The sequence below is a fragment of the Pleurodeles waltl genome, chromosome 10 (genome assembly GCF_031143425.1).
Source record: "Pleurodeles waltl isolate 20211129_DDA chromosome 10, aPleWal1.hap1.20221129, whole genome shotgun sequence".
Taxonomy (NCBI): Eukaryota; Metazoa; Chordata; class Amphibia; order Caudata; family Salamandridae; genus Pleurodeles; species Pleurodeles waltl.
In genome coordinates, this window is record NC_090449.1 from 1,077,240,660 (window position 1) to 1,077,267,301 (window position 26,642).

General features: G+C 48.4%; 1 protein-coding gene across 1 annotated transcript in view; it reads right to left on the reverse strand.

Moving 5' to 3' along the window:
• Positions 1-26,642, reverse strand: part of F8 (coagulation factor VIII) — a 463,887-nt gene that overhangs the window by 99,862 nt on the left and 337,383 nt on the right. Inside the window, exons 18-19 of the mRNA XM_069212149.1 lie at positions 20,782-20,964; positions 19,496-19,612 (exon numbers count right to left, since the gene is read on the reverse strand). Of these exons, the coding sequence (XP_069068250.1) occupies positions 19,496-19,612; positions 20,782-20,964 (300 nt within the window). The remainder of the gene's footprint in view (positions 1-19,495; positions 19,613-20,781; positions 20,965-26,642) is intronic.

A 26,642-nucleotide genomic window follows, 5' to 3' on the forward strand; every position in this document is an offset into this window, starting at 1 on the left:
AGTGCAGGACTGACTGGTCTGTGCCAGCCTTCTGCTGAGAGACGAGTTTCTGACCTCATGCGGAGAGAGCCTTTGTGCTCTCTGAGGACAGAAACAAAGCCTGCTCTGGGTGGAGGTGCTTCACACCTCCCCCCTGCAGGAACTGTAACACCTAGCAGTGAGCTTCAAAGGCTCAAGCTTCGTGTTACAATGCCCCAGGGCACTCCAGCTAGTGGAGATGCTCGCCCCCTGGACCCAGCCCCCACTTTTGGCGGCAAGTCCAGGAGAGATAATGAGAAAAACAAGGAGGAGTCACTGGCCAGTCAGGACAGCCCCTAAGGTGCCCTGAGCTGAGGTGACTCTGACTTTTAGAAATCCTCCATCTTGTAGATGGAGGATTCCCCCAATAGGATTAGGGATGTGACCCCCTCCCCTTGGGAGGAGGCACAAAGAGGGTGTACTCACCCTCAGGGCTAGTAGCCATTGGCTACTAACCCCCCAGACCTAAACACGCCCTTAAGTTTAGTATTTAAGGGCTCCCCTGAACCTAAGAATTTAGATTCCTGCAACTTACCTGAAGAAGAGGACTGCTGAGCTGAAAACCCCTGCAGAGGAAGAAAGAAGACACCAACTGCTTTGGCCCCAGTCCTACCGGCCTGTCTCCTGCCTTCCAAAGAAACCTGCTCCAGCGACGCTTTCCCAAGGACCAGCGACCCCTGAATCCTCAGAGGACTGCCCTGCCTCAAGAAAGACAAGAAACTCCAGAGGACAGCGGCACTGCTCCAAAAGAACTGCAACTTTGTTTCATGGAGCAGATTTAAAGACCCCTGCAACTCCCCGCAAGAAGCGTGAGACTTGCAACACTGCACCCGGCGACCCCGACTCGACTGGTGGAGAACAAACAACTCAGGGAGGACCCTCCGGCAACTCCGAGACCGTGAGTAACCAAAGTTGTCCCCCCTGAGCCCCCACAGCGACGCCTGCAGAGGGAATCCCGAGGCTCCCCCTGACCGCGACTGCCTGAACCTAAAGTCCCGACGGCTGGAAAAGACCCTGCACCCGCAGCCCCCAGCACCTGAAGGAATGGAACTTCTGTGCAGGAGTGACCCCCAGGAGGCCCTCTCCCTTGCCCAGGTGGTGGCTACCCCGAGGAGCCCCCCCCCCCTTGCCTGCCTGCACCGCTGAAGAGACCCCTTGGTCTCCCATTGAAACCTGCAGAAAACCCGACGCTTGTTTGCACACTGCACCCGGCCGCCCCCGCGCTGCTGAGGGTGTACTTTTTGTGTGGACTTGTGTCCCCCGCGGTGACCTACAAAACCCCCCTGGTCTGCCCTCTGAAGACGCAGGTACTTACCTGCTGGCAGACTGGAACCGGGGCACCCCCATCTCTCCATTGAAGCCTATGCGTTTTGGGCACCTCTTTAACCTTTGCACCTGACCGGCCCTGAGCTGCTGGTGTGATAACTTTGGGGTTGCTCTGAACCCCCAACGGTGGGCTACCTTGGACCCAAAACTGAGACTTGTAAGTGATTTACTTACCTGTTAAAAATAACAATACTTTACCTCCCCCAGGAACTGTGAAAATTGCAGTGTCCACTTTTAAAACAGCTATTTGTGTTTTATGTAAAAAGTATAAGTGCTACTGTAATTATTCAAAGTTCCTAAAGTACTTACCTGCAATACCGTTCAAATGAGATATTACATGTAGAATTTGAACCTGTGGTTCTTAAAATAAACTAAGAAAAGATATTTTTCTATAACAAAACCTATTCGCTGGATTTGTCTCTGAGTGTGTGTTCCTCATTTATTTCCTGTGTGTATGTACAACAAATGCTTAACACTACTCCTTTGATAAGCCTACTGCTCGACCACACTACCACAAAATAGAGCATTAGTATTATCTCTTTTTGCCACTATCTTACCTCTAAGGGGAACCCTTGGACTCTGTGCATGCTATTCCTTACTTTGAAATAGCACATACAGAGCCAACTTCCTACATTGGTGGATCAGCGGTGGGGTACAAGACTTTGCATTTGCTGGACTACTCAGCCAATACCTGATCACACGACAAATTCCAAAAATTGTCATTAGAAATTGATTTTTGCAATTTGAACTATTTTTCTAAATTCTTTAAAGTCCTGCTTGGGCCTTGTGTTAGTCCCTGTTAGCATTTCTTTTAGAGTTTAAAAGTTTGATAAAAGTTTGAATTAGATTCTAGAACTAGTTTTAGATTCTTAAAAAGTATTCCAACTTTTAGAAGCATAATGTCTAGTGCAGATGTGAATGTGGTGGAACTCGACACCACACCTTACTTCCATCTTCAGATGAGGGAACTAAGGTCACTCTGTAAACTAAAGAAAATAGCAATGGGCTCCAGACCTTCCAAACTACAGCTCCAGGAGCTGTTGGCAGAGTTTGAAAGAGCCAACCACTCTGAGGATGGCAACACAGAGGATGATGATAGTGACTTGGAGGGTGATTCCCCCCCCACCAGTCCTATCTAGGGAGAACAGGGCCTCTCAAGCCCTGACTCCAAAAATAATAGTCAGAAATGCTGGTTCCCTCACAGGAGGGACCAACCTCTCTGAAATCACTGAGGATAACCCCAGTGAAGAGGACATCCAGTTAGCCAGGATGACCAAAAGATTGGCTTTGGAAAGACAGATCCTAGCCATAGAAAGGGAAAGACAAGAGATGGGCCTAGGACCCATCAATGGTGGCAGCAACATAAATAGGGTCAGAGATTCTCCTGACATGTTGAAAATCCCCAAAGGGATTGTAACAAAATATGAAGATGGTGATGACATCACCAAATGGTTCACAGCTTTTGAGAGGGCTTGTGCAACCAGAAAAGTAAACAGATCTCACTGGGGTGCTCTCATTTGGGAAATGTTCACTGGAAAGTGTAGGGATAGACTCCTCACACTCTCTGGAAAAGATGCAGAATCCTATGACCTCATGAAGGGAACCCTGATTGAGGGCTTTGGATTCTCCACTGAGGAGTATAGAATTAGATTCAGGGGGGCTCAAAAATCCTCGAGCCAGACATGGGTTGATTTTGTAGACTACTCAGTGAAAACACTGGATGGCTGGATAACTGGAAATTAACTTCATGACTATGTTGGGCTTTATAATTTGTTTATGAAAGAACACATTTTAAGTAACTGCTTCAATGAAAAGTTGCATCAGTATCTGGTAGACCTAGGACCAATTTTACCCCAAGAATTGGGAAAGAAGGCGGACCATTGGGTCAAGACTAGGGTAACCAAAACTTCCACTGGGGGTGACCAAAAGAAAGGGGTTACAAAGACTCCCCAGGAGAAAGTGGGTGACACTAGAAACAAAGAAAAAGAGTCCTCTGTAGGCCCCCAAAAACCAGAACAGGTGGGTGGGCCCCAAGACACAACCCAAAACAAAGGTGGGTACCAGGGTAAGAACTGGGATGCCACTAAGGCATGGTGCCATAACTGTAGACAGACAGGGCACCACACCAAGGACACTTCTTGTCCCAAAAACAAACCCCATAGCAAAATCCCAGGGGTGACCAGTGTAGCCATTGGGGATGACTCCTCAGATGAGGAGGTCTTCATAGCCTTCAACTGGAAAAAGGGCCCAACCGGTGAGTTGGAGATTCCAGAGGGAAGTAGACATTTCCACCACCTACTGGTGAATGGAATCCCAGCCACTCCCTTGAGAGACACTTGTGCCAGTCACACTATTGTGCATGACAGGCTGGTGTTCTCAAACCAGTACATCCCAGGTGAGATGGCCAGAGTAAGAGTTAGCCCAGACAGGGTCACTGATAGGCCTGTGGCTTTTGTGCCCATAGAAGTGGGTGGCACTTTTAGCTGGAGAAGGGTGGTAGTCAGTACAGACCTCCCCCTTGATTGTCTCCTTGGAAATGACTACCCAGAGGTTAGTCAGAGCCCAAGAGAGGAACTGGTCCAGTGCCAGTCCTCTCCCAAGGATTCTGGAGGTCCTGCCCCTGCAGTAACTGCAAGCAGGCCCCAGAAGAAAAAGAAAAGAAAACAGTGTAGGAAGGATGGACAACCTTTAGCCAAGGTTCCAGCAAGCCAAGGAGATTCTGCTCCAGTAGGGGAGAACTCCAAAAGTGGCACTGGTAAAGTCCAACCTGACCCACAAGAAGTCCTGGCTAGTCAGGCAACTGTTAAGTCTGAGTGGGTGGATCCTCAGCTAACAGAAGAAAGAGTGGAAGAAGGGTGTTTACTACAAGATGTGGTAACCCCCCACTCTAATACAGCAGACCGGCACCCTGAACCCAAAGAAACCTGTAACTTAGCCCCTTCCCTTGTAGGTGAAGAGCTAAAGGTGTGGTTCTGGGCACTGACAGCTGTCAGTGGCCTCTGCTGGGTGTTAGCCTTTATGGCTGCACTGTCCTTGGCATGGTGGTCTGACCCCATGCCAAATAGCAAGTTAGGCCCCCTGACCCTGTTGGTCATGGTGGGGTTACTCCAGCTCTGGGTAACCTCTTTGGGTAAGCTACGGGTGACCCTGGCTAAGATAAGATTAGCAGAGGTGGATACCTCTAACCCCAAAATAGAGAGAATGGGTGAAGACATTAAAGACACAGACAAGAGGCAATTCAGACTAGGTCCTATCACTGTGGAAGTGGGTCAGTTCCCCAGAGGGAATGACCTCAACAGGAGGATGTAAGGCAGAGTAGGCCCTGCAACAAACCAGCCTATTTCCTCTACTCTTCCTCGCCTGACAGACTAGGAAGACTCTCCCAGCTTTGGCTGAGTCTCCTGGCCTGTGAGCTGGGGGGGCTTGTGTAAAGAAATGGCTCCCTGTTGCAGTTACCCCCCACTTTTTGCCTGATACTGATGCTGACTTGACTGAGAAGTGTGCTGGGACCCTGCTAACCAGGCCCCAGCACCAGTGTTCTTTCCACTAAAATGTACCATTGTCTCCACAATTGGCACAACCCTGGCACCCAGGTAAGTCCCTTGTAACTGGTACCCCTGGTACCAAGGGCCCTGATGCCAGGGAAGGTCTCTAAGGGCTGCAGCATGTCTTATGCCACCCTAGGGACCCCTCACTGAGCACAGACACACTGCTTGCCAGCTTGTGTGTGCTGGTGGGGAGAAAATGACTAAGTCGACATTGCACTCCCCTCAGGGTGCCATCCCAACCTCACACTGCCTGTGGCATAGGTAAGTCACCCCTCTAGCAGGCCTTACAGCCCTAAGGCAGGGTGCACTATACCACAGGTGAGGGCATATGTGCATGAGCACTATGCCCCTACAGTGTCTAAGCAAAACCTTAGACATTGTAAGTGCAGGGTAGCCATAAGAGTATATGGGCTGGGAGTCTGTCAAAAACGAACTCCACAGCTCCATAATGGCTACACTGAATACTGGGAAGTTTGGTACCAAACTTCTCAGAATAATAAACCCACACTGATGCCAGTGTTGGATTTATTAAAAAATGCACACAGAGGGCACCTTAGAGATGCCCCCTATATTTTACCCAATTGTTCAGTGCAGGACTGACTGGTCTGTGCCAGCCTTCTGCTGAGAGACGAGTTTCTGACCTCATGCGGTGAGAGCCTTTGTGCTCTCTGAGGACAGAAACAAAGCCTGCTCTGGGTGGAGGTGCTTCACATCTCCCCCCTGCAGGAACTGTAACACCTAGCAGTGAGCTTCAAAGGCTCAAGCTTCGTGTTACAATGCCCCAGGGCACTCCAGCTAGTGGAGATGCCCGCCCCCTGGACCCAGCCCCCACTTTTGGCGGCAAGTCCAGGAGAGATAATGAGAAAAACAAGGAGGAGTCACTGGCCAGTCAGGACAGCCCCTAAGGTACCCTGAGCTGAGGTGACTCTGACTTTTAGAAATCCTCCATCTTGTAGATGGAGGATTCCCCCAATAGGATTAGGGATGTGACCCCCTCCCCTTGGGAGGAGGCACAAAGAGGGTGTACTCACCCTCAGGGCTAGTAGCCATTGGCTACTAACCCCCCAGACCTAAACACGCCCTTAAATTTAGTATTTAAGGGCTCCCCTGAACCTAAGAATTTAGATTCCTGCAATTTACCTGAAGAAGAGGACTGCTGAGCTGAAAACCCCTGCAGAGGAAGAAAGAAGACACCAAGGGGGTCATTCTGACCCTGGCGGTAATTACCGCCATGGCGGAGGTCGGCGGTAGCACCGCCAACAGGCTGGCGGTGCACCGCTGGGCATTCTGACCGCGGCGGTTCAGCTGCGGCCAGAAACGGAAAGTCGGCGGTGTCCCGCCGACTTTCCGCTGCCCTTGAGAATCCTCCATGGCGGCGGAGCGCGCTCCGCCGCCATGGGGATTCTGACACCCCCTACCGCCATCCAGTTCCTGGCGGTTCTCCCGCCGGGAACAGGATGGCGGTAGGGGGTGCCGCGGGGCCCCTGGGGGCCCCTGCAGTGCCCATGCCAATGGCATGGGCACTGCAGGGGCCCCCGTAAGAGGGCCCAAAAAAGAATTTCAGTATCTGCCTAGCAGACACTGAAATTCGCGACGGGTGCAACTGCACCCGTCGCACCTTCCCACTCCGCCGGCTCAATTCTGAGCCGGCGTCCTCGTGGGAAGGGTGTTTCCCGCTGGGCTGGCGGGCGGACTTTCGGCGGTCGCCCGCCAGCCCAGTGGGAAAGCCAGAATGACCGCCGCGGTCTTTTGACCGCGGAGCGGTCTTTCGGCGGGAACCGCGTGGCGGGCGGTGACCGCCGTCCGCCGCGGTCAGAATGAGCCCCCAACTGCTTTGGCCCCAGTCCTACCGGCCTGTCTCCTGCCTTCCAAAGAAACCTGCTCCAGCGACGCTTTCCCAAGGACCAGCGACCCCTGAATCCTCAGAGGACTGCCCTGCTTCAAGAAAGACAAGAAACTCCAGAGGACAGCGGCACTGCTCCAAAAGAACTGCAACTTTGTTTCAAGGGGCAGATTTAAAGACCCCTGCAACTCCCCGCAAGAAGCGTGAGACTTGCAACACTGCACCCGGCGACCCCGACTCGACTGGTGGAGAACAAACAACTCAGGGAGGACCCTCCGGCGACTCCGAGACCGTGAGTAACCAAAGTTGTCCCCCCTGAGCCCCCACAGCGACGCCTGCAGAGGGAATCCCGAGGCTCCCCCTGACCGCGACTGCCTGAACCTAAAGTCCCGACGGCTGGAAAAGACCCTGCACCCGCAGCCCCAGCACCTGAAGGAACGGAACTTCTGTGCAGGAGTGACCCCCAGGAGGCCCTCTCCCTTGCCCAGGTGGTGGCTACCCCGAGGAGCCCCCCCCCCTTGCCTGCCTGCACCGCTGAGGAGACCCCTTGGTCTCCCATTGAAACCTACAGAAAACCCGACGCTTGTTTGCACACTGCACCCGGCCGCCCCCGCGCTGCTGAGGGTGTACTTTTTGTGTGGACTTGTGTCCCATGCGGTGCCCTACAAAACCCCCCTGGTCTGCCCTCCGAAGACGCAGGTACTTACCTGCTGGCAGACTGGAACCGGGGCACCCCCTTCTCCATTGAAGCCTATGCGTTTTGGGCACCTCTTTAACCTTTGCACCTGACCGGCCCTGAGCTGCTGGTGTGATAACTTTGGGGTTACTCTGAACCCCCAATGGTGGGCTACCTTGGACCCAAAACTGAGACCTGTAAGTGATTTACTTACCTGTTAAAAATAACAATACTTTACCTCCCCCAGGAACTGTGAAAATTGCACTGTGTCCACTTTTAAAACAGTTATTTGTGTTTTATGTAAAAAGTATAAGTGCTACTGTAATTATTCAAAGTTCCTAAAGTACCTACCTGCAATACCTTTCAAATGAGATATTACATGTAGAATTTGAACCTGTGGTTCTTAAAATAAACTAAGAAAAGATATTTTTCTATAACAAAACCTATTGGCTGGATTTGTCTCTGAGTGTGTGTTCCTCATTTATTGCCTGTGTGTATGTACAACAAATGCTTAACACTACTCCTTTGATAAGCCTACTGCTCGACCACACTACCACAAAATAGAGCATTAGTATTATCTCTTTTTGCCACTATCTTACCTCTAAGGGGATCCCTTGGACTCTGTGCATGCTATTCCTTACTTTGAAATAGTGCATACAGAGCCAACTTCCTACATATACTAAAAATAAAGGTACTTTATTTTTATGACAATATGCCAAAAGTACCTCAGTGAGTACCCTCAGTATGAGGATGAGGAATATACACAATATATATGTACACAAACCAAAGTTATGCAGGAAATAGCAAAAGGAAGTAATGCAAGCAGTGTAAAGTTACAGTAGATTGCAATAGGAGCACATAGGTATAGGGGCAACACAAACCATATACTCCAAAAGTGGAATGCGAATCACGAATGGACCCCAAACCTATGTGAGCTTGTAGAGGGTCGCTGGGACGGTAAGAAAACAGAGAGGGTTAGAAAAATAGCCCACCCCAAGACCCTGAAAGGTAGGTGTAAAGTGCACCTACTACCCCCAGTGAGCACTGAAGTCGTGATAGGGGGGTTCTGCAGGAAGAACAAACACCAGCAATGCAACAACAGTGGATTTCCGGACCTGAGTACCTGTAAGACAAGGGGACCAAGTCCAATAGTCACAACAGTGTCGAGAGTCGACAGGAGCCCAGGAAATGCCAGCTGAGGGTGCAAGGAAGCTGCCACTGGATGGAAGAAGCTTGGAGTTCTGCAAGAAAGAGAGCTAGGGACTTCTCCTTTGGAAGACGGATGTCCCATGTCGCAATGAAGCACGCAGAAAGACTGCAAACAAGCCTTGTAAGCTGGAAGGGTCGAGGTAGAGGTTTTTGGGTGCTGCTGTGGCCCAGGAGGGACCAGGATGTCGCCACTTGGAGGAAGAGACAGAGGGGGCGCCCAGCAACTCAGGGAGCCCTCACAGAATCAGGCAGCACCCGCAGAAGTACCTGAACAGGCACATGGAAGAAGAGTGAACCGGAGTCCACGCGAACTCACAAAAGGGAGTCCGACGACGCCAGAAGACAACTCAGAAGGTTGTGCCCTGCAGGAAGGAGTGTCGGGGACCCAGGCTTGGCTGTGCACGAAGGAAATCCTGGAAGAGTGCACAGGAGCCGGAGCAGCTGCAAATCACGCGGTACCCAGCAATGCAGTCTAGCGTGGGGAGGCAAGGACTTACCTCCACCAAACTGGACTGAAGAGTCACTGGACTGTGGGAGTCACTTGGACAGAGTTGCTGAGTTCCAGGGACCACACTCGTCAGGATGAGAGGGGACCCAGAGGACCAGTGTTGCAGTCTTTTGGTGCCTGCTTTAGCAGGGGGAAGATTCCGTCGACCCATGGGAGATTTCTTCAGAGCTCCTGGTGCAGGGAGGAGGCAGGCTACCCCCAGAGCATGCACCACCTGGAAACAGACGAGAAAGACGGCAGGTTGAGGCGATACAAGGTTGCTGGTAGTTGTCTTGCTACTTTGCTGCAGTCAGCGGTCGATCTTTTGGCAGAAGGTGAAGAGGGAGATGCAGAGGAACTCTGATGAGCTCTTGCATTCGTTATCTAAAGAATTTCCCAAAGCAGAGACCCTAAATAGCCAGAAAAGGAGGTTTGGCTACCTAGGAAGGAGGACTGGCTACCAAGAGAGGTGAAAGCCTATCAGAAGGAGCCTCTGACGTCACCTGCTGGCACTGGCCACTCAGAGCAGTCCAGTGTGCCCCCTACACCTCTGTTTCAAAGATGACAGAGGTCTGGGACACACTGGAGGAGCTCTGGGCACCTCCCCTGGGAGGTGCAGGTCAGGGGAGTGGTCACTCCCCTTTCCTTTGTCCAGTTTCGCGGCAGAGCAGGGCTGGGGGATCCCTGAACCGGTGTAGACCGGCTTATGCAGAGATGGGCACCATCTGTGCCCATCAAAGCATTTCCAGGGGCTGGGGGAGGCAACTCCTCCCCAGCCCTCACACCTATTTCCAAAGGGAGAGGGTGTTACACCCTCTCTCAGCGGAAGTCCTTTGTTCTGCCTTCCTGGGCCAGGGCTGCCTTTACCCCGAGAGGGCAGAAACCTGTCTGAGGGGTTGGCAGCAGCAGCAGCTGCAGTGGAGACCCAGGAAAGGCAGTTTGGCAGTACCCAGGCTCTGTGCTAGCGACCCGGGGGATCATAGAATTGTCCCCCCAATACCAGAATGGTATTGGGGTGACAATTCCATGATCTTAGACATGTTACATGGCCATGTTCGGAGTTACCATTGTGACGCTATACATAGTTAGTGACCTATGTTTTGTGCACGCGTGCAATGGTGTCTCCGCACTCACAAAGTGCGGGGAATTTGCCCTGAACGATGTGGGGGCATCTTGGCTAGTGCCAGGGTGCCCACACACTAAGTAACTTTGCACCCAACCTTCACCAGGTGAAGGTTAGACATATAGGTGGCTTATAAGTTACTTAAGTGCAGTGGTAAATGGCTGTGAAATAACGTGGACGTTATTTCACGCAGGCTGCAGTGGCAGGCCTGTGTAAGAATTGTCAGAGCTCCCTATGAGTGGCAAAAGAAATGCTGCAGCCCATAGGGATCACCTGGAACCCTCGGTACCTCAGTACCATATACTAGGGAATTATATGGGTGTACCAGTATGCCAATGTGAATTGGTAAATTTAGTCACTAGCCTGTTAGTGACAAATTTAGAAAGCAGAGAGAGCATAACCACTGAGGTTCTGGTTAACAGAGCCTCAGTGAGACAGTTCGGCATCACACAGGTAACACATACAGGGCACGTACTTATGAGCACTGGGGCCCTGCCTGGCAGGGTCCCAGTGACACATAGACTAAAACAACATATATACAGTGAAATATGGGGGTACCATGCCAGGCAAGATGGTACTTTCCTACTCAGTATCTGTTATCCATGTTTTTTCACCTATTTCTAATTCTCGTAGGGCAGCTAGACCTTCTATATCACTGATCATTAATCCTAAAGTACCATCCATATTATCCACTTTCTCTGTCTGTGTTGTGACTGCATCTTTTTGTTGCGCAAAGATTTTCATTAACTTCAATTTCCTAGTTAAATGGAACATATCAATTAGTGTTTTTGTATAATCAAAATTGGCAGTGGGGCAAAACGATAACCCTAATTCTAATACACTACGTTCATCCTGCAATAAAGTGTGAGATGAGATATTCACAACTGTCAGCTTTCTATCATTCATTATTTCTTCCTCCTGTTCTGACATATATTTTTGCCAATTAGTTTTTCGCTTCCTTGCTTACATGATATATATATACACACACAAAGGAAGCTTGAAAATTGAACATGTAAAATGCTCTGTAAATGTGAAAGAATTTTAAATTGGAGGCTAAAAATGAAGGGAACAGATTTACAGCCCCTTGCATTGCCTTAACTCCGCCTTGGCATCATTTTTATGGCGGCATTAAGGTGGCATTTCCTCCGCGTCATACTTTCAAAGTGATGCAATGCATGCACTGCACCACTTTGCAACTCCTTGTGCCACATTACGCCTGCGTCAGGCATAATTTATGCAAGGCGACGTTCCCACGCAGGGAGGTCCAAAAATATGACAGTGAAATTTACAAGATTTCACTGTGCCATTGTTTACGTCATTTCTAACGCCTGCAGAGGGCAGGCGTTAAAGCGAGGCTGCCATAGTAATCTATGGGCCTCCCTGTGCTTTGCTGCACGATCAACATTTTTGACGCTAGTGCAGCAAACCGCCGCAATAGCATCAAAAATGTTGCCGCTGTTGTGGTAACGAGCACCATGGTGCACCATATTGTGAATACGACACAACCATGGTGTCGTTGGGGGGGCAGGGGCCACACAAGAAAATTGCCACATTGGGATCGATGCACCACTTTCTAGTAAATGTGCCCCGAAGTTTCAATCCTTGTCTTGATTCGTGGAAGCGGCTCAAGTGCAGCAAACAGCATCGAGTAGGGACGAGCGCTGGCCTTGACTGGAGCACGGTATGTGGCACATCCATTACCATACATGACACACACATGACAAAAGACCCCCTTCAGATGGGACACTCTTGTTTTTTTAAGCCAAAAATGACTTTATTTCAGCTATCAATGGGGAAAAGGTGTAGCCCGATTTTTATTTCAAAATCTCCAGTTTTGAAATGTTGGCGTGTAAGCATCAGCAAAAACGACAAATGAATACGCTAGAGTCCAGCATATTGGTTCGTCTTTTAGATCTAAAACTACATTTTGAAAACCTTTAACCTTCTCATTAAAAATGTCTTCTCTTTAAAAATGAACATTTCGATTTTTGCATACTTTTTTGTTTGTGAATAAAATATTTCATAATTTGTGCATATGTTTGGTTTCTGTATTTTGTGTTTTGTCGTCTTGACAAAGGTCCCGCCTTCCAGTAAGTGATTCAGTGGGGTCCACAGAAGTCACGAGGTTAAGGCCCACTGGAGTAGGCACCTTAGATACCCGGCCATGCCTTTCCCCTTCAGATGATGGCTCGTGCCTCTCACATGTTTTAATACAATCTTCACACAGGAATCCATTAACCCCACCCACCCACAACAAACTTTACTTTTTTGTATGAAATCTGAGCCACATGTACAAAGGTAATCATTTGGGATTACCAAATACCACATTTTTGTGATTCACTATTTGGTAATTGTAAACACCAATGTACAAATGTGTCACAAATAAATCTACCTCATGAATATTAATGAGGTAATTTGCGGTTTGTGAACCATTGAGAATCGTTAAAATCACAGGGATGGTGGCCTGCTGGGGTCAGCAGACCATAATGTTTGTGATTGCTTTTAAATTAACCAAACTTTCTTTTTGAAATGCAGCCCGTTAGTCTCAAAGGAAAATGGGATGCATTAAACAAAAATGTTTTCTTTTTATTTTCATTTGAAGTAGGCAGTAAAATGCAAATGATTTGCGACCGCATTTCAGTTGCAAAACATTCACACATATCACTGCACTTCAGTACTAGGAAGGGACGTCCTAAACACGCCCCTTCCTAGTTCAGAATCACAACCGCAATTTGCAATTCAGTAATAGGCTGCCGAATCGCAAATGCATCTTTGTACATATGAAAAAGCCTTTTTGAATTTGCAATTGGGCTGATTCTGCAAATTGGCCCATTCGCAACCACAAAAAGCCTTTGTACATGTGGCCCTGAGACTTTTCTCTGTAACAAACCCTTTAGCAGCCAGCCTATGCAGAAGGAGTCTGGCTTTACCTCAACAGCCCAGAGTCCACCCACAAACACCCCTGCAGCCCACCTCTAAAAACAAGCGAGCAACACCTGAGAACATCGACAGCTCTAAGTCAACCCTTTTACAGCGCTGCAATTATTCCACCGCGAATAGGCGCATTGCGAATACTGCCATTGTTTTTACTAACCACATAAATATTCAGCATTTAACAAGTAACAATTATTTTGAAATGTAAAAAGGTATTGTGCGATTATTGTTCATCAGTGGAGCTTTTGGCCTGTGTGTGCCACTGTAAGGTGCTTAACTCAGTGAATGCATTTTTGCAGATTGCTAACCGCTAGCACACACTTCACAATACTCCGCCAGCAGCTCACTGAACTACTGGGCTTTTACTTTGAACACAATGCATTCTGGGCATTGAAGTCCAGAGTGTCATAGAAAACTAATATTTCAAACGTGTGGTTAAGCAGTGTACATCACTACTTTCCAAAAGTAACAGTGATATATGTGTCCCTGTCTAGCTCAGGGTGACCTTCTGCTAGTACTAACATCACTAAACATGCTGGGACTTGCAGCCCCTGTGCACACTGAGAAAGAGAAAACTACAGGTCCCAACATATTCAGCACAAAACACAGTGTGGCAGAAAGCCCCCCTCCTCTCATAAGGTCAGTCATGTCTCTGAAAAAGACGCCTTTCCAGATTATAAAACAGTTTATGGCTGTTTGGATGGCCGTTTTAAAGCCAACAAAGTGTGCCCTATGGGGTGCTAATAAGCTTTCAGATGGTAGTCAGATGTCATGTACTCAGAAGCCAAGCAGTCAAGTAAAGGGATGGAAGGCTGTATTGGAAAACCCTTCCTGGCATCCTGGATAGGAGGCCTGATCCTCCCGGCTGACTCTTGCGATGCTCATGTGCGAGAAAGAGGCTATCTGGGTACCACTGATGCTGCAGGTCATCCAGACCAGTCACCGCTGCGTCAGCTTCAGCACTGCCATGGGGAGAGGCAGGAATGGTGGAAAGGAGCAGACAGTTCTCCCACCAGGTGACTGAGATGATCTCCACATGGGCTCTGGGCATCTGAACTCGGAATCAGATTATGTTTCCAACACTTGTGAATAGACTGACTTCTATTGCTCCCCCCTGCAGCAGAGACTTTGTAGACCACCTCCGCTCCTCCGGCACACATGGGTTAAATCCATGTGCCTTATGTTTAGGAGACATGGAGGAGAACTCCTGAGACCAAATCCAGATTGTCAGAGCCTCTCTTTCCAAAACTCTTGGTCTTGTTTCTCCTGCTGCAGTGAGATAAACAGGTTGTATTGTCTGTCTGTTTCACCACTGACTATGGTTTAATGGAGCGGGAAGCTATTAAAAGCCAGACCAACTCCTCTGTGTTTTAACATGTTTTTATGGAATGGTTGTGCTGTGAGGGGACACATTCTTTCATCGTTAGGTTTTAAAGTGGGCCCCCTAACCTCGCTTGATCATTCTGTGATGATCAACTGAGTCAAACCAAACTCCGGCCAGCAGGATGCTTTTCTGCCATTTCCAGGGATGAAAATGGTCTCCAGCTGGGGAAAGAGCCAGAGCTTGACGGCTCCACCTCCCTGCATCCCAGACCCTCCAAGCACCCTTGTAGAACTCACGTGGATCCTGCTGCTACAATAGAGATGAACAAAGCCCTGGAGACCCACAGCAAATCTGCCTGTGTGACTGTGCTTAGGATTTACTCAAGGTTTCAGGCATTTGAGGATCCTGTAGAGTAGTCCGTCTTATGGGGGAAATCTTTCCTATTTTCTCTGCTCAGTGGCACCTCTAGATGTTATTTTGATTCATCCTAGGGTTAATGTTAGTCAGGTGGAGAAGTACATCTTCTGCAGTTAGTAGATCTTACAACACCTTCTGGCAAGATGAGACCCTGGTTAGCCAGATGTCTCAGGATGGATAGAAAAAGACACCCTGGTGGTTTAAAAACACTGGCTCCAGACTCACACTACAGCAAGTGCAGGGGGTGACTTCAGGCTGAACAAAGGGTCAAAGAACTGGTACCGATGAAGCCTGACTACAAGAATGCCTGAATTTAAGAAAAGTGGCGCTGCATTCAATGCAGTGCCACTTTTCTTGCGCCCCTTAGCGCCCCTTATCATCACCATGTGTGCATTTGGCGCACCATGACGCAGGGTAGGATCAATAGCATCAACATTTTGTACGCTATTGATGTACTGTGCAGGATTAGCGCCAACATTTTACTGCTAATCTTGCAGAGTACACTGGGGCTCACTGAAACCAACGGTGTGCCCCCTCTTAACGCCTGCTCTGTGCAGACCTTAAAAATAGCTGCTAAAATTGGCGCAGTGGAATCTCTTAGGTTTCCTAGTGTCATTTTTGCGGCCCCTCTGAAGGGGGAATGCCTGGCGCAGGCATATTGTGGCGCAAAGGGTTACAAAGTGGCACAATGGATGCTTTGTGTCATTTTGTAAATATGTTGCAGTGAATTTGACCTCGTTGGGCCACATTAGCGTCATAAAAAATGATGCTAATGTGGTGCAAGGAGGCGCCAGGCCCTCTTAAATCTGGGCTATGTGTCTTGTAGGCTTACGGTACCCATCTAACCCCTTTTTTATGTTTTTAGCCCTTTGCTTTTCAAGGAAAGCAACAATAGATTTGTTTGCTTTTATGATGCGTGTTTTTTTTTTCTTGCATTGTTGTGGAGAAGTAGGTGACCTTTCTGTATCCCTCGGTGTAGCAGACGGAATTCAGAAAACTTGAGCGGTACGTCAGAAAAGCGCTCTGGAATCTGAGACTGTAGACATTATGTCCCACATCTAGCATCTGTCTGTCCTTTGCTAAACTCTACCATGCTAAATGAGGAAGCGTTTGTCTTCTGCTCATGAAGGTGCTGAGCAGTGTAGACAGAGTTGGGAGTTATTAATGTGCTGGTGGTGGAGGGCTCTTCAGCGGCAGCTGATATTCATCATCCGTCTCTGCCTGAGACATTGTTGCTGGGTTTACCTCCTTTTTAAGGAGGGTGTATGACCCTGATGTTGATGCTAATCCCTTCAACTGGTCTTCAGTGATTCCCTAGGAAAAGCCTTCTACTATCTCCAGTGTGAATATTTTGCTTCCAAATCTGCTTTCATCCTCTGTAAATCTTCATCAGTGTTATCACGGAAGCAGCTGTCCTAAAATAAGTCTGATACATCTGTTGATGACGGCATCCATGGAGGCAGAGACAGGTGCCAGGGAACAGGGGCGTGTTCCCGTAGAGCTCTGACATGGTGCATCCATCCTCATCTAGCCTTTGCCTAGAAATGCTACGGTAACAAACACACAGAGGAACCATAGGGCTGGTCAGTGTGCCAACAGGGGCACAGTGCCTCCCCTTCCATGGATGGCCTTCTTGGCTACCACCTGGCCCCAGGGAAGGTGTGGCTTGTTTCATAATGCACAACCGAGCATAGGACTCAACTTATAACGCTGCACCAGCACTCCATCATGCAATCTGAAACTGGAAGTCAGTTATGTTTGAGTGCTCAAAGTCCTCAAAGTACCAGACTGCTTCCTCTCTGCCAGTGTGGGACTATGGCAGAAGTAGGTTGGATCTAATGACTAAAGGACTTTCGACCATGCAGAGGAACCGAGAAGGTGTGGTTCCTCCTAAGGAAGAGAAACTAACAGAGATGCCAGGTTCTGACAAGCGCCAGCATGCTCCGACATAGAAGTGGCCATACTGGGATTAGAAATGGCCACAGCAATAGAAAGAGGGCTGTGCAGTTAGAACCACTGGTGGTCATTACCCCTATTATATAGGGTATCCAACTGCACCTGGGGAACAGACTTCATTTCTGTTTCGCACATAATCTATAGTAAGTCCTCCATTATTACGGCAGGAGGATTAGACACTGGACCAGTTCTCGATGATCTCCCTGCAGCCATACCTCGGTACATGGGATATCCCCCCCAGAAATCTTTGCCACCAAGTAATTGTGCAATTACAGATCCCCTCACTACAGATTCCCTTAGAAGTAATATGATTACTCACTTAACGCTCATTTCGTGACAAAAACAAGTCCTTACACATGACTACCTACTTCCTAATGTTCAGATAGGTACAATAGACTCTGCCCCTTCATGTGCACTGGCAAATGTCTAAATCCAAGCTACCACAACAGTTACTCTTCACTGAGGCAGTGGTGGGAAACCAAAGCGACATCAGCATGAACCACCCCCAGTCACAGCGACTGAAGTTTCCCTTGGGTCCTTGCCGAATGATCAGATATCAAGCAGTCCACTGGTAGAAGGTAACACATCCAAAATGGCAGCTGAGGTCCACATGATCCAAACAGATACTGACAAAGAGTAAATTTCCTGCCCTCTGGTATCTCTGCTTCAAAGACCAGCAAACTTCTAATGACGCCATATGAGGTGTCTCGGTGTCGAGCAGGATGCCTTGATGTTAAACTGTAGCAAGAGTGCTTCTCTTCTGAGTCAGACCTTTGGGTGTCAGAGAGGGACCCACCTGATCTGAAGAGGAGGGGTCAACTCTCCTAGGACCACAGGGTGTCTGGGACCCTGAGGTAGAAGGTTCCACTGCTTTCCCAGAAGACTGAGCTTGGCTATCGGGTGTGCCTATGAGCTGTCTTTCAGTCTCGTCTGAGATATCTCTTGACAAATGTTGCAGTAGATTGAGAGCCCAAGAGACAATCCCAAGAGTCTGTTGGTGATTTTAGGACATTCTTCCAATGTGAAACTTATACTTGTCAATGAGTGTTGCCATAGTGACTGTCAGAACAGGATAGGATAAGCCCATCCCTTCAGAACAAAAACAAAAGAAGCAGAGGCTAAACCAAGAGAAGCCGAAACTTCTCTTCAGGCGAGAGTTTTAAATGTACTTTTAAGTCCGAAGAGAAGCAGCGCGTGCAGGACTTCCTGTTCTACTGAACACATTAAGGAGCAACCTGTCTTGTCCTGCAGGGCCTGGCAGACCAGTAAGGAGCAGTAAGGAGCAGTAAGGACCAGTAATGGCCAGTAAGGACCAGTAAGGACCAGTAATGACCAGTAAGGACCAGTAAGGACCAGTAAGGAGCAGTAAAGTAAGGAGCAGTAAGGACCAGTAAGGAGCAAAAAGGAACAGTACCTACCAGTAAGCAGCAGTAAAGTAAGAAGCAGCAAGGAGCAGTAAGGACCAGTACGGAGCAGTAAGGAGCAGTAAGGGGCAGTAAGGAGCAGTAAGGACCATTAAGGAGCAGTAAAGAAAGGAGCAGTAAGGAGCAGTAAGGAGCAGTAAGGAGCTGTAAAGAGCAGTAAGGACCAGTAAGGACCAGTAAGGACCAGTAAAGTAAGGAGCAGTAAGGACCAGTAAGGAGCAGAAAGGAGCAGTAAGAACCAGTAAGGAGCAGAAAGGAGCAGTAATGAGCAATAAGGACCAGTAAGGACCAGTAAGGAGCAGAAAGGAGCAGTAAGGAGCAATAAGGAGCAGTAAGGACAAGTAAGGAGCACGGGCATTGCTTCTCCCAACAGAAAACAAGTGTAGACAGCACCACTTACTGGTTGTTTTTATTTATAGACAGGAGTTGGAAAAGTAGATTTTTTTCAAGCCAAATGTAATTTACTGTGATGATCTATAAAGTATAATTGGTTTAAAACAATAGAACTACTGAAAATGTTGCTTATGTTTCATTGTCAAAAATACTTTAAAAAATTAACATTTTACAACTTAAAAAATGTATTCAGGGATCCCTGGGCAGAGATGTTCCACTGCTCATTAGGGCCGGACGGGTGAACCAAAATCAGCCATGGCACAAAATGGTCCAACCAGCCCTGCGCCCTTCGTCTCCTTGCTCTTTCCATCCATCCATTCTCGCTCTCACTCTCTCACTCTCTCCTTCTATCTCTCTCTCTCTCTCTAAGTCTCCCCATGCCTGCTCCAATTAACCTCCGGTACCCGGGAAACTACCAGAGCCACAAGCAAATACCTTGGGCTTTCAGAACTGTGCTTCCAATGACTTCAGTCTACTGGAGAAATTCCCGGTGGAATAAAAGGCCTCTTCAACCCTCCTGTCCATGGAACTCGGAGTGAGGAATGTTGTTCCATAAATTAAGAAACTCTGGTGGGTTGAATGGGTTTGGAAGGAGCCTTTCAATTTCCAGTTGTATATGAATTTACCCACAGATGCTAAAAAGAGCAAGGCAAAATGGGGAGGCATATCAGACCCACCCACCCACAAACCACCAGCCCTAACTTAGGACACATCTGCCTTCATCTGTGTTAGCTCACTATAGTTACCTCGGCTACATCAGTTATAATATGGGAGAGACAGAAGGGGGGCTTTGAGACTCTGAAAGAACGATGCTTACCTGGATCGTAGACCAGGAAGAGGGCACTCATCCCGGCCTCCTGGTGCTCTCCAACCTGGCACTCCACGCGCCACACTCCACTCTTTGCTGGGTTCATCTCCACCGTGCCGAAGACACCTTGTGTAAAAATAAGACCCAATCAGATTACAAGGCACTCCTTCTCCCAGCCACTTATGAAGGGCACTCATCCTTATCACACGGTCACAGAGATCTCTGCCTCTCCAAGAAGACGTCCAGAGGCCCCCACACCTCCCAACTTTATTGCAGTCATCCAGCTGCCTTCTCTTCTAAGCAGGTCACTGCCTCATCTATATCACAAGATCAGGGCACAAACTGCCAGAAACAGGTTACAGACCACAGGCCACATGGCCATCAACACTCTGCTTCTGGCAGAGACGGGAGATAGAGTTCCAGTCTTGTCACTTACCACACAGTCACAGGGCTGTAGATTCATCCAAGCACATCACAGAGCTCCACCCTTATCCAGAGGTCACAGAGATCTGAGTCTCTCCAAGAGGAGGTCCACAGACCTGTCAAACTTTATCACAAGTTCCAGCTTTAGCACAAAGTCTCCAAGCACTAAACCCCTCTAAGCACATAACAATCTTATCAGATAGCAAGTAGCCCTATACCTCTTCCACAAGAGGTGCACAAACCCTACTAACTTCATCACAAGATCACCCAGCCATCTTCTCTTCTAAGCAGATCACAAATCTCCAGCTTAACTGAAGGTCTTTGAGTACTAACCTCCACTCAGCACATTACAGTCTTACCAAAGGGTCTTAGAGCCCCCTTTCTCTCCTGCAAGACGTGTACAAACCCTCCCTCTTTTCTAACTAGGTCATTGGTGCATTTCACTTCCCAGAAGCAGGTCACATCTCCAGCATTATCTCAAGATCATGCGCACACTCTTATGGGCCAGCAAAGCGGTTTATCTTTTCTCACAAAAGCTCCAAGTGACTTTGCCCTTGGTGATGTGACTTTTAAACCCAGCTAATTGATGTAACTGGGGGCATCTAGTGGCCTGCAACTTCTGTGTTAATTGACTGCTGATAAAAACATTAGAACAAAACCCAAGGAGCTCCACTGCTTGAGAACCTGCAGGACATAACACCATAACTCTGAATTAATGTGGACTTTGTGCCTCCACTCTTTGGGAAAATCACACATTTCTTTTTGGCCTGAGTGGGAGTTGGCTGCTTGTGATCTTCACACCTGGGTGTATCTGATCAGTTGCTACATACCTGGGCATTCACTGCTCCCTGCCAGCTCTGGAGAACTCATACCTGGGTAGAGGTTGAAGACAGCCATCCTGTACTCCTTGCCAGTCCTGATTGTAAACACCTGCCCATGGAAGTGGACTGCATGGATGTCCTCAGTGCCCCCCATGTTTAGCAGGTGCCACCGGACACGCTGGTGCTCAGCCATCACCAGGCCAGGCAGGGTGTCCATGACAAAGCCATTAATAGCTGTGGCGAGAAACAGAAAAGGCAGTCAGGCAATAGACACTGCACATTGCAAAGCCTTACTGGCCACTGACCATACACAGCAGCAAACCTCAGGCACCAGACAGTGGGTGCTGCAAAGCCTTATACATCGTGCACTAATGTAAACCTCAGACACCAGAAAGTGGGTGCTGCAAAGCCTTACACATCATACACTAATGTAAACATCAGACACTAGAAAGTGGACACTGCAAAGCCTTACTGACCTGCCACAACCGCAAACATCAGACATCAGACGGTGGGCGCTGTAAAGCCTTACACATCGTGCACTAATGTAAACATCAGACATCAGACGGTGGGCGCTGTAAAGCCTTACACATCGTGCACTAATGTATACATCAGACATCAGACGGTGGGTGCTGCAAAGCCTTACACATCATACAGTAATGTAAACATCAGACACTAGAAAGTGGACACTGCAAAGCCTTACTGACCTGCCACAACCGCAAACATTAGACATCAGACGGTGGGGGCTGTAAAGCCTTACACATCGTGCACTAATGTAAACATCAGACATCAGACGGTGGGCGCTGTAAAGCCTTACTGACCAGAAAATAGCAAGAAACATAGGACACCAGTGAAAAAGATGAGGGGGCATTTCTGCTAACCATCAGACATCATACACACAATAGGAAACCTCAGAGAAAAAGTGCTTTAATACACACAAAAGTAAATACTACACATGAAATCAAGATGACCAATGGAAGTAGAATTTGGAAGCCTATTCCTAGCCTAGGGCCAGTGTATAAAGGTCTTATTGTGCTCAGGCACTACTGGCCACTCCTATTTCAGTGGGGGGAACATTAATGTCTCTGTTGTGGTGAGCAAAGGCCAGCCCTACAAACAGGATGCAGAACTGCTGACCTGCTAACCCACGTGCTCACGTGCACTTGGTTCTCTTCCGGGGCAGCCTGTGGCCACATGACACAGTCATGTAACAATATGTTCCACTGCTCGGGCTGAAGGGGTCATGCACCGCTCCAAGGGCTGTGCTCTTACAGGGGCGCTCAGGCCCAAAGCAAAGGCCCCCACCCAAAGTGACCAGAAGAGCCCCCCCGGAAATTGGTGGAGCAGTTCCAATGTAAAAGGGAGTGATGAGGGCCGACGGAAAGTTAAACTCAAGAACAGCCTATCATGGTCAGCAGTTTCCTGTTCTGGGGTGTGCCCACAAGCTCCGGGGACGAGGGCGGGAAATGGAAACACAATAGCGATTCGAGTATTCTACCAGTAAGGTCACTGTGACCCTGCTACATATTTTCATGCAGTTTGCAGCCTGGAACTCACCAAAGCCTCACCAATCGTTGTGACAGTCTTCATACCAGTAAATGAGCCTGACTCAGGCCTAAAAGGTTTGTGGAGTCAGCTATGGGCCCACTGGCAGGATCTTGGGTAAGGTGCACGCCACCGCCAAGCCTCCCTCTAGCATGTGGCATCAGTGTCCTCCACCTGCTGGCACAGACAGGGCTGTAGGTCTGCCCACTTCATGGCCTAAGCCCTTGGGTGCTACAGCAGTGGCCACCTCCCAAAGTAGCTGTGCACCACTCTGCAGGGACAGAGCAGCACCGGTCACCCGCCTCGGGCAACTACGGCACTGGCAGCTGGAATGAAGGAAACAGCAGCTCTCTGAAGAGCTGAGCAGCGTAACCAGGGTCACCTGCTGCTCTGCAAGAACTAAAGGCCTGATTTAAATCTCGGCGGACGAGAATACTCCCTCACAAACATGACGGATATCCCGTCTGCGGTATTACAATCCCAATATATCCTATCAGACCGTAAAACGCCGACAGGCTACCCGTCATGTCTGTGACGGAGTATTCCATCCAGCGAGAGCGAAATCAGACCTTCCATCTTGTACTATATGAACAAAGAGGAGGGACCCTTGTTCACCACAGTGACCAGTAGAGGCAGGTAGTGCCACTGAGTTATTAGCCATGTGTAGTGCCACTCTGCCCTACTCTGCTGTTTGTTAAAATGAACGTCTTCAAAGTGCTCAGAAGCTATTATGTGGTGTGTAGAGCTGCACAAGTGTATCAACACATATCCTGTGACATAACTGGATCCCTCCCATGCACTAGTGGTGTGAGAAGATGCCACAGTATTTGGAGTTCGCCTCTGCTGGATCCCTCCCATGCACTAGTTGCAGGAGAAGATCCCACAGACTAGTTGCGGGAGAAGATTCCGCAGTATTTGGAGTTCGCCTCTGCTAGATCTCTCCCATGCACTAGGTGCGGGAGAAGATGCCGCAGTATTTGGAATTCGCCTGTGCTGGATCCCTCCCATGCACCAGGTGCGGGAGAAGATGCCGCAGTATTTGGAGTTCGCCTGTGCTGGATCCCTCCCATGCACCAGGTGCTGAAGAAGATGCCGCAGTATTTGGAGTTCGCCTGTGCTGGATCCCTCCCATGCACCAGGTGCTGAAGAAGATGCCGCAGTATTTGGAGTTCGCCTGTGCTGCATCCCTCCCATGCACCAGGTGCTGGAGAAGATGCCGCAGTATTTGGAGTTCGCCTGTGCTGGATCCCTCCCATGCACCAGGTGCTGGAGAAGATGCCGCAGTATTTGGAGTTCGCCTGTGCTGGATCCCTCCCATGCACTAGTTGCGGGAGAAGATGCTGCAGTATTTGGAGTTCGCCTGTGCTGGATCCCTCCCATGCACCAGTTGTGGGAGAAGATGCCGCAGTATTTGGAGTTCGCCTGTGCTGGATCCCTCCCATGCACCAGTTGTGGGAGAAGATGGCGCAGTATTTGGAGTTCGCCTGTGCTGGATTCCTTCCAAGCACTAGTTGCGGGAGAAGATGCCACAGTATTTGGAGTTTGCCAGTGCTGGATCCCTCCCAGGCACCAGGTGCGGGAGAAGATGCCGCAGTATTTGGAGTTCGCCTGTGCCGGATCCCTCCCATGCACCAGGTGCTGGAGAAGATGCTGCAGTATTTGGAGTTCGCCTGTGCTGGATCCCTCCCATGCACCAGTTGCGGGAGAAGAAGCCGTAGTATTTGGAGTTCACCTGTGCTGGATTCCTTCCTTGCACTAGTTGCGGGAGAAGATGCTGTAGTATTTGGAGTTGGCCTGTGGTACTCTTGTTACAGGCTCTCTCAGTGGGCCTTAGCCTTCAGTTTAAGATCATATCTAATTTCTGCTAGTTGTAGGGTGGCCAGGATTTTAAACCAAAAACGACAACAGGCTTTAGTTGTTAGCATATGAGTACAATTGTATAGCTCACCGACACAGCACTATGGTATTGCACAGCTCCTGAAATACTGCTTTTTGTGGTCTGCTTGGAAAGTGCTCATTTTGACACAGGCATATGGGGTCGTAAATGAACCTGACATATGGGGATCTGCTGAGCCTCTATGATAATATAGCTCTCTTCTAACTTACTGCACACTCATATTTAGCCATGTTACCAGCAAGCACACATTCAGTGACCATAGCATGAAACAAAAATATGACTGCGATGGGATTACTTAAAAATATCACTGTGATGGTAGTACTTAAAAATATCACTGTGATGGGATTACTTAAAAATATCACTGGGATGAGATTACTTAAAAATATCACTGTGATGGGAGTACTTAAAATATCACTGTGATGGGATTACTTAAAAATATCACTGTGATGGAATTACTTACAAATATCACTGTGATGGGATTACTTAAAAATATCACTGTGATGAGATCACTTAAAAATATCGCTGTGATGGGAGTATTTAAAATATCACTGTGATGGGATTACTTAAAAATATCACTGTGATGGAATTACTTAAAAATATCACTGTGATGGGATTACTTAAAAAAAATATCACTGTGATGGGACTAGTTAAAAAGATCAATGTGAGGGGAGTACTTAAAATATCACTGTGATGTGATTACTTAAAAATATCACTGTGATGGGATTACTTAAAAATATCACTGTGATGAGATCACTTAAAAATACCACTGTGATGGGAGTACGTAAAATATCACTGTGATGGGATTACTTAAAAATATCACTGTGATGGGATTACTTAAAAATATCACTGTGATGGGAGTAGTTAAAAATATCACTGTGATGGGATTACTTAAAAATATCACTGTGACAGGATTACCTAAAAATAACACTGTTATGTGGTTACTTAAAAATAACACTGTTATGTGGTTACTTAAAATATCACTGTGATGGGATTACCTAAAAATATCAATGTGATGGGTGTACTTAGAAATATCACTCTGATGGGATTACTTGAAAATATCACTGTGATGGGATTACTCAAAAATATCACTGTGATGGGATTACTTAAAAATATCACTGTGATGGGATTACTTAAAAATATCACTGTGATGGGATTACTCAAAAATATCACTGAGATGGGATTACTTAAAAATATCACTGTGATGGGATTACTTAAAAAGGCACAAGACTTGAATGTTTGATTAGCTCAGCTTTTACCCTTCTCTTGCAGCAGTGGTGAGAAAGGGCAGCTGCTCTGCTGGTAGCATGGCTGCCAGATTTCCCAGGTCCATCCCTAAGAAGCTGCTCGACAACAGTTTTTTTTTCTTTTCATTCTGGGTCTTGTAGTCCCGCTTGTGTAATGATATAAGAAAGGCTTGAGACCCAGCATGTAAAGAAAAAGCTGGATTAGAGCATCTAGTCACAAATAGACCTGGGAATCTTGGTAGGGCTGTGGTAGCGGGAAGTCCCCGTTTTCATACCACGCCTGGCAATCCTATATTGGTTGCCAATGCGAAAAAGAGGCATCTTCAAGCTTCTCTGCCATACGCACAAGGTACTATATAACTCCGGACCCGAAATTCTTAAAGCTAGAGTGGAATTTTACAACCCGGCGCACAATCCGAGGTCACGGAACTTTGGGATTTCTAAGCCACATGGATAGAAAGGAGCCAGAGCTGGTGGCCACTCATTCTCACATCTAGCAGCGGCGCTTTGGAACACTTTACCCCTAGATGTTCGGCTTATCGACAATCATCTCCGCTTTAGGAAAAAATTAAAAACATGTTTTTTCAGAGGGTAATTTATTTTAAATTATTAGGCCCTCATTACAACTTTGGCGGGCAGCAACCGCCGCCCGCCAAGTTGTATCCGCTGTGCGGCTGCCAATGCGGCCGCACTCCCGCGGTGGCCATTAAGACATCCCCGCTGGGCCGCAACACGGGTGCCGGCTCCAAATGGAGGTGGCGGTGCTGCGGCGGTGCGACGGTTGCAGTTGCACCCGTCTCGCTTTTCACTGTCTGCTATGGGGCCGTGGCAGGGGGCCCCTGCACTGCCCATGCCAAAGGCCATAGCCAAAGGCCAAAGGCATGGGCAGTGCAGGGGGTCCCCTGACTCCCCTTTCCGCCAGCCTTTTCATAGCGGGAGGGGGACTCGTAATCCCCTGGGCAGTGCTGCCCTGTGGGATTACAACCGCCGGGACCAATGTGGTGGGAAACCGCCGGGACCAATGTGGTGGGAAACCGCCGGGACCAATGTGGCGGGAAACCACCGGTCCCGCGGTGCGACTGCAGCGCTTCCGCCGCGGTCGTAATCTCCGAGTTTGTACCGCCAGCCTATTGGCAGTACAAACTCCAGAACAGCCCTGGCGGTCTTTGACCACCAGGGTTGTAATGAGGCCCCTAATCATTAATCTCTTTCCAATGCTCATAGTTGGA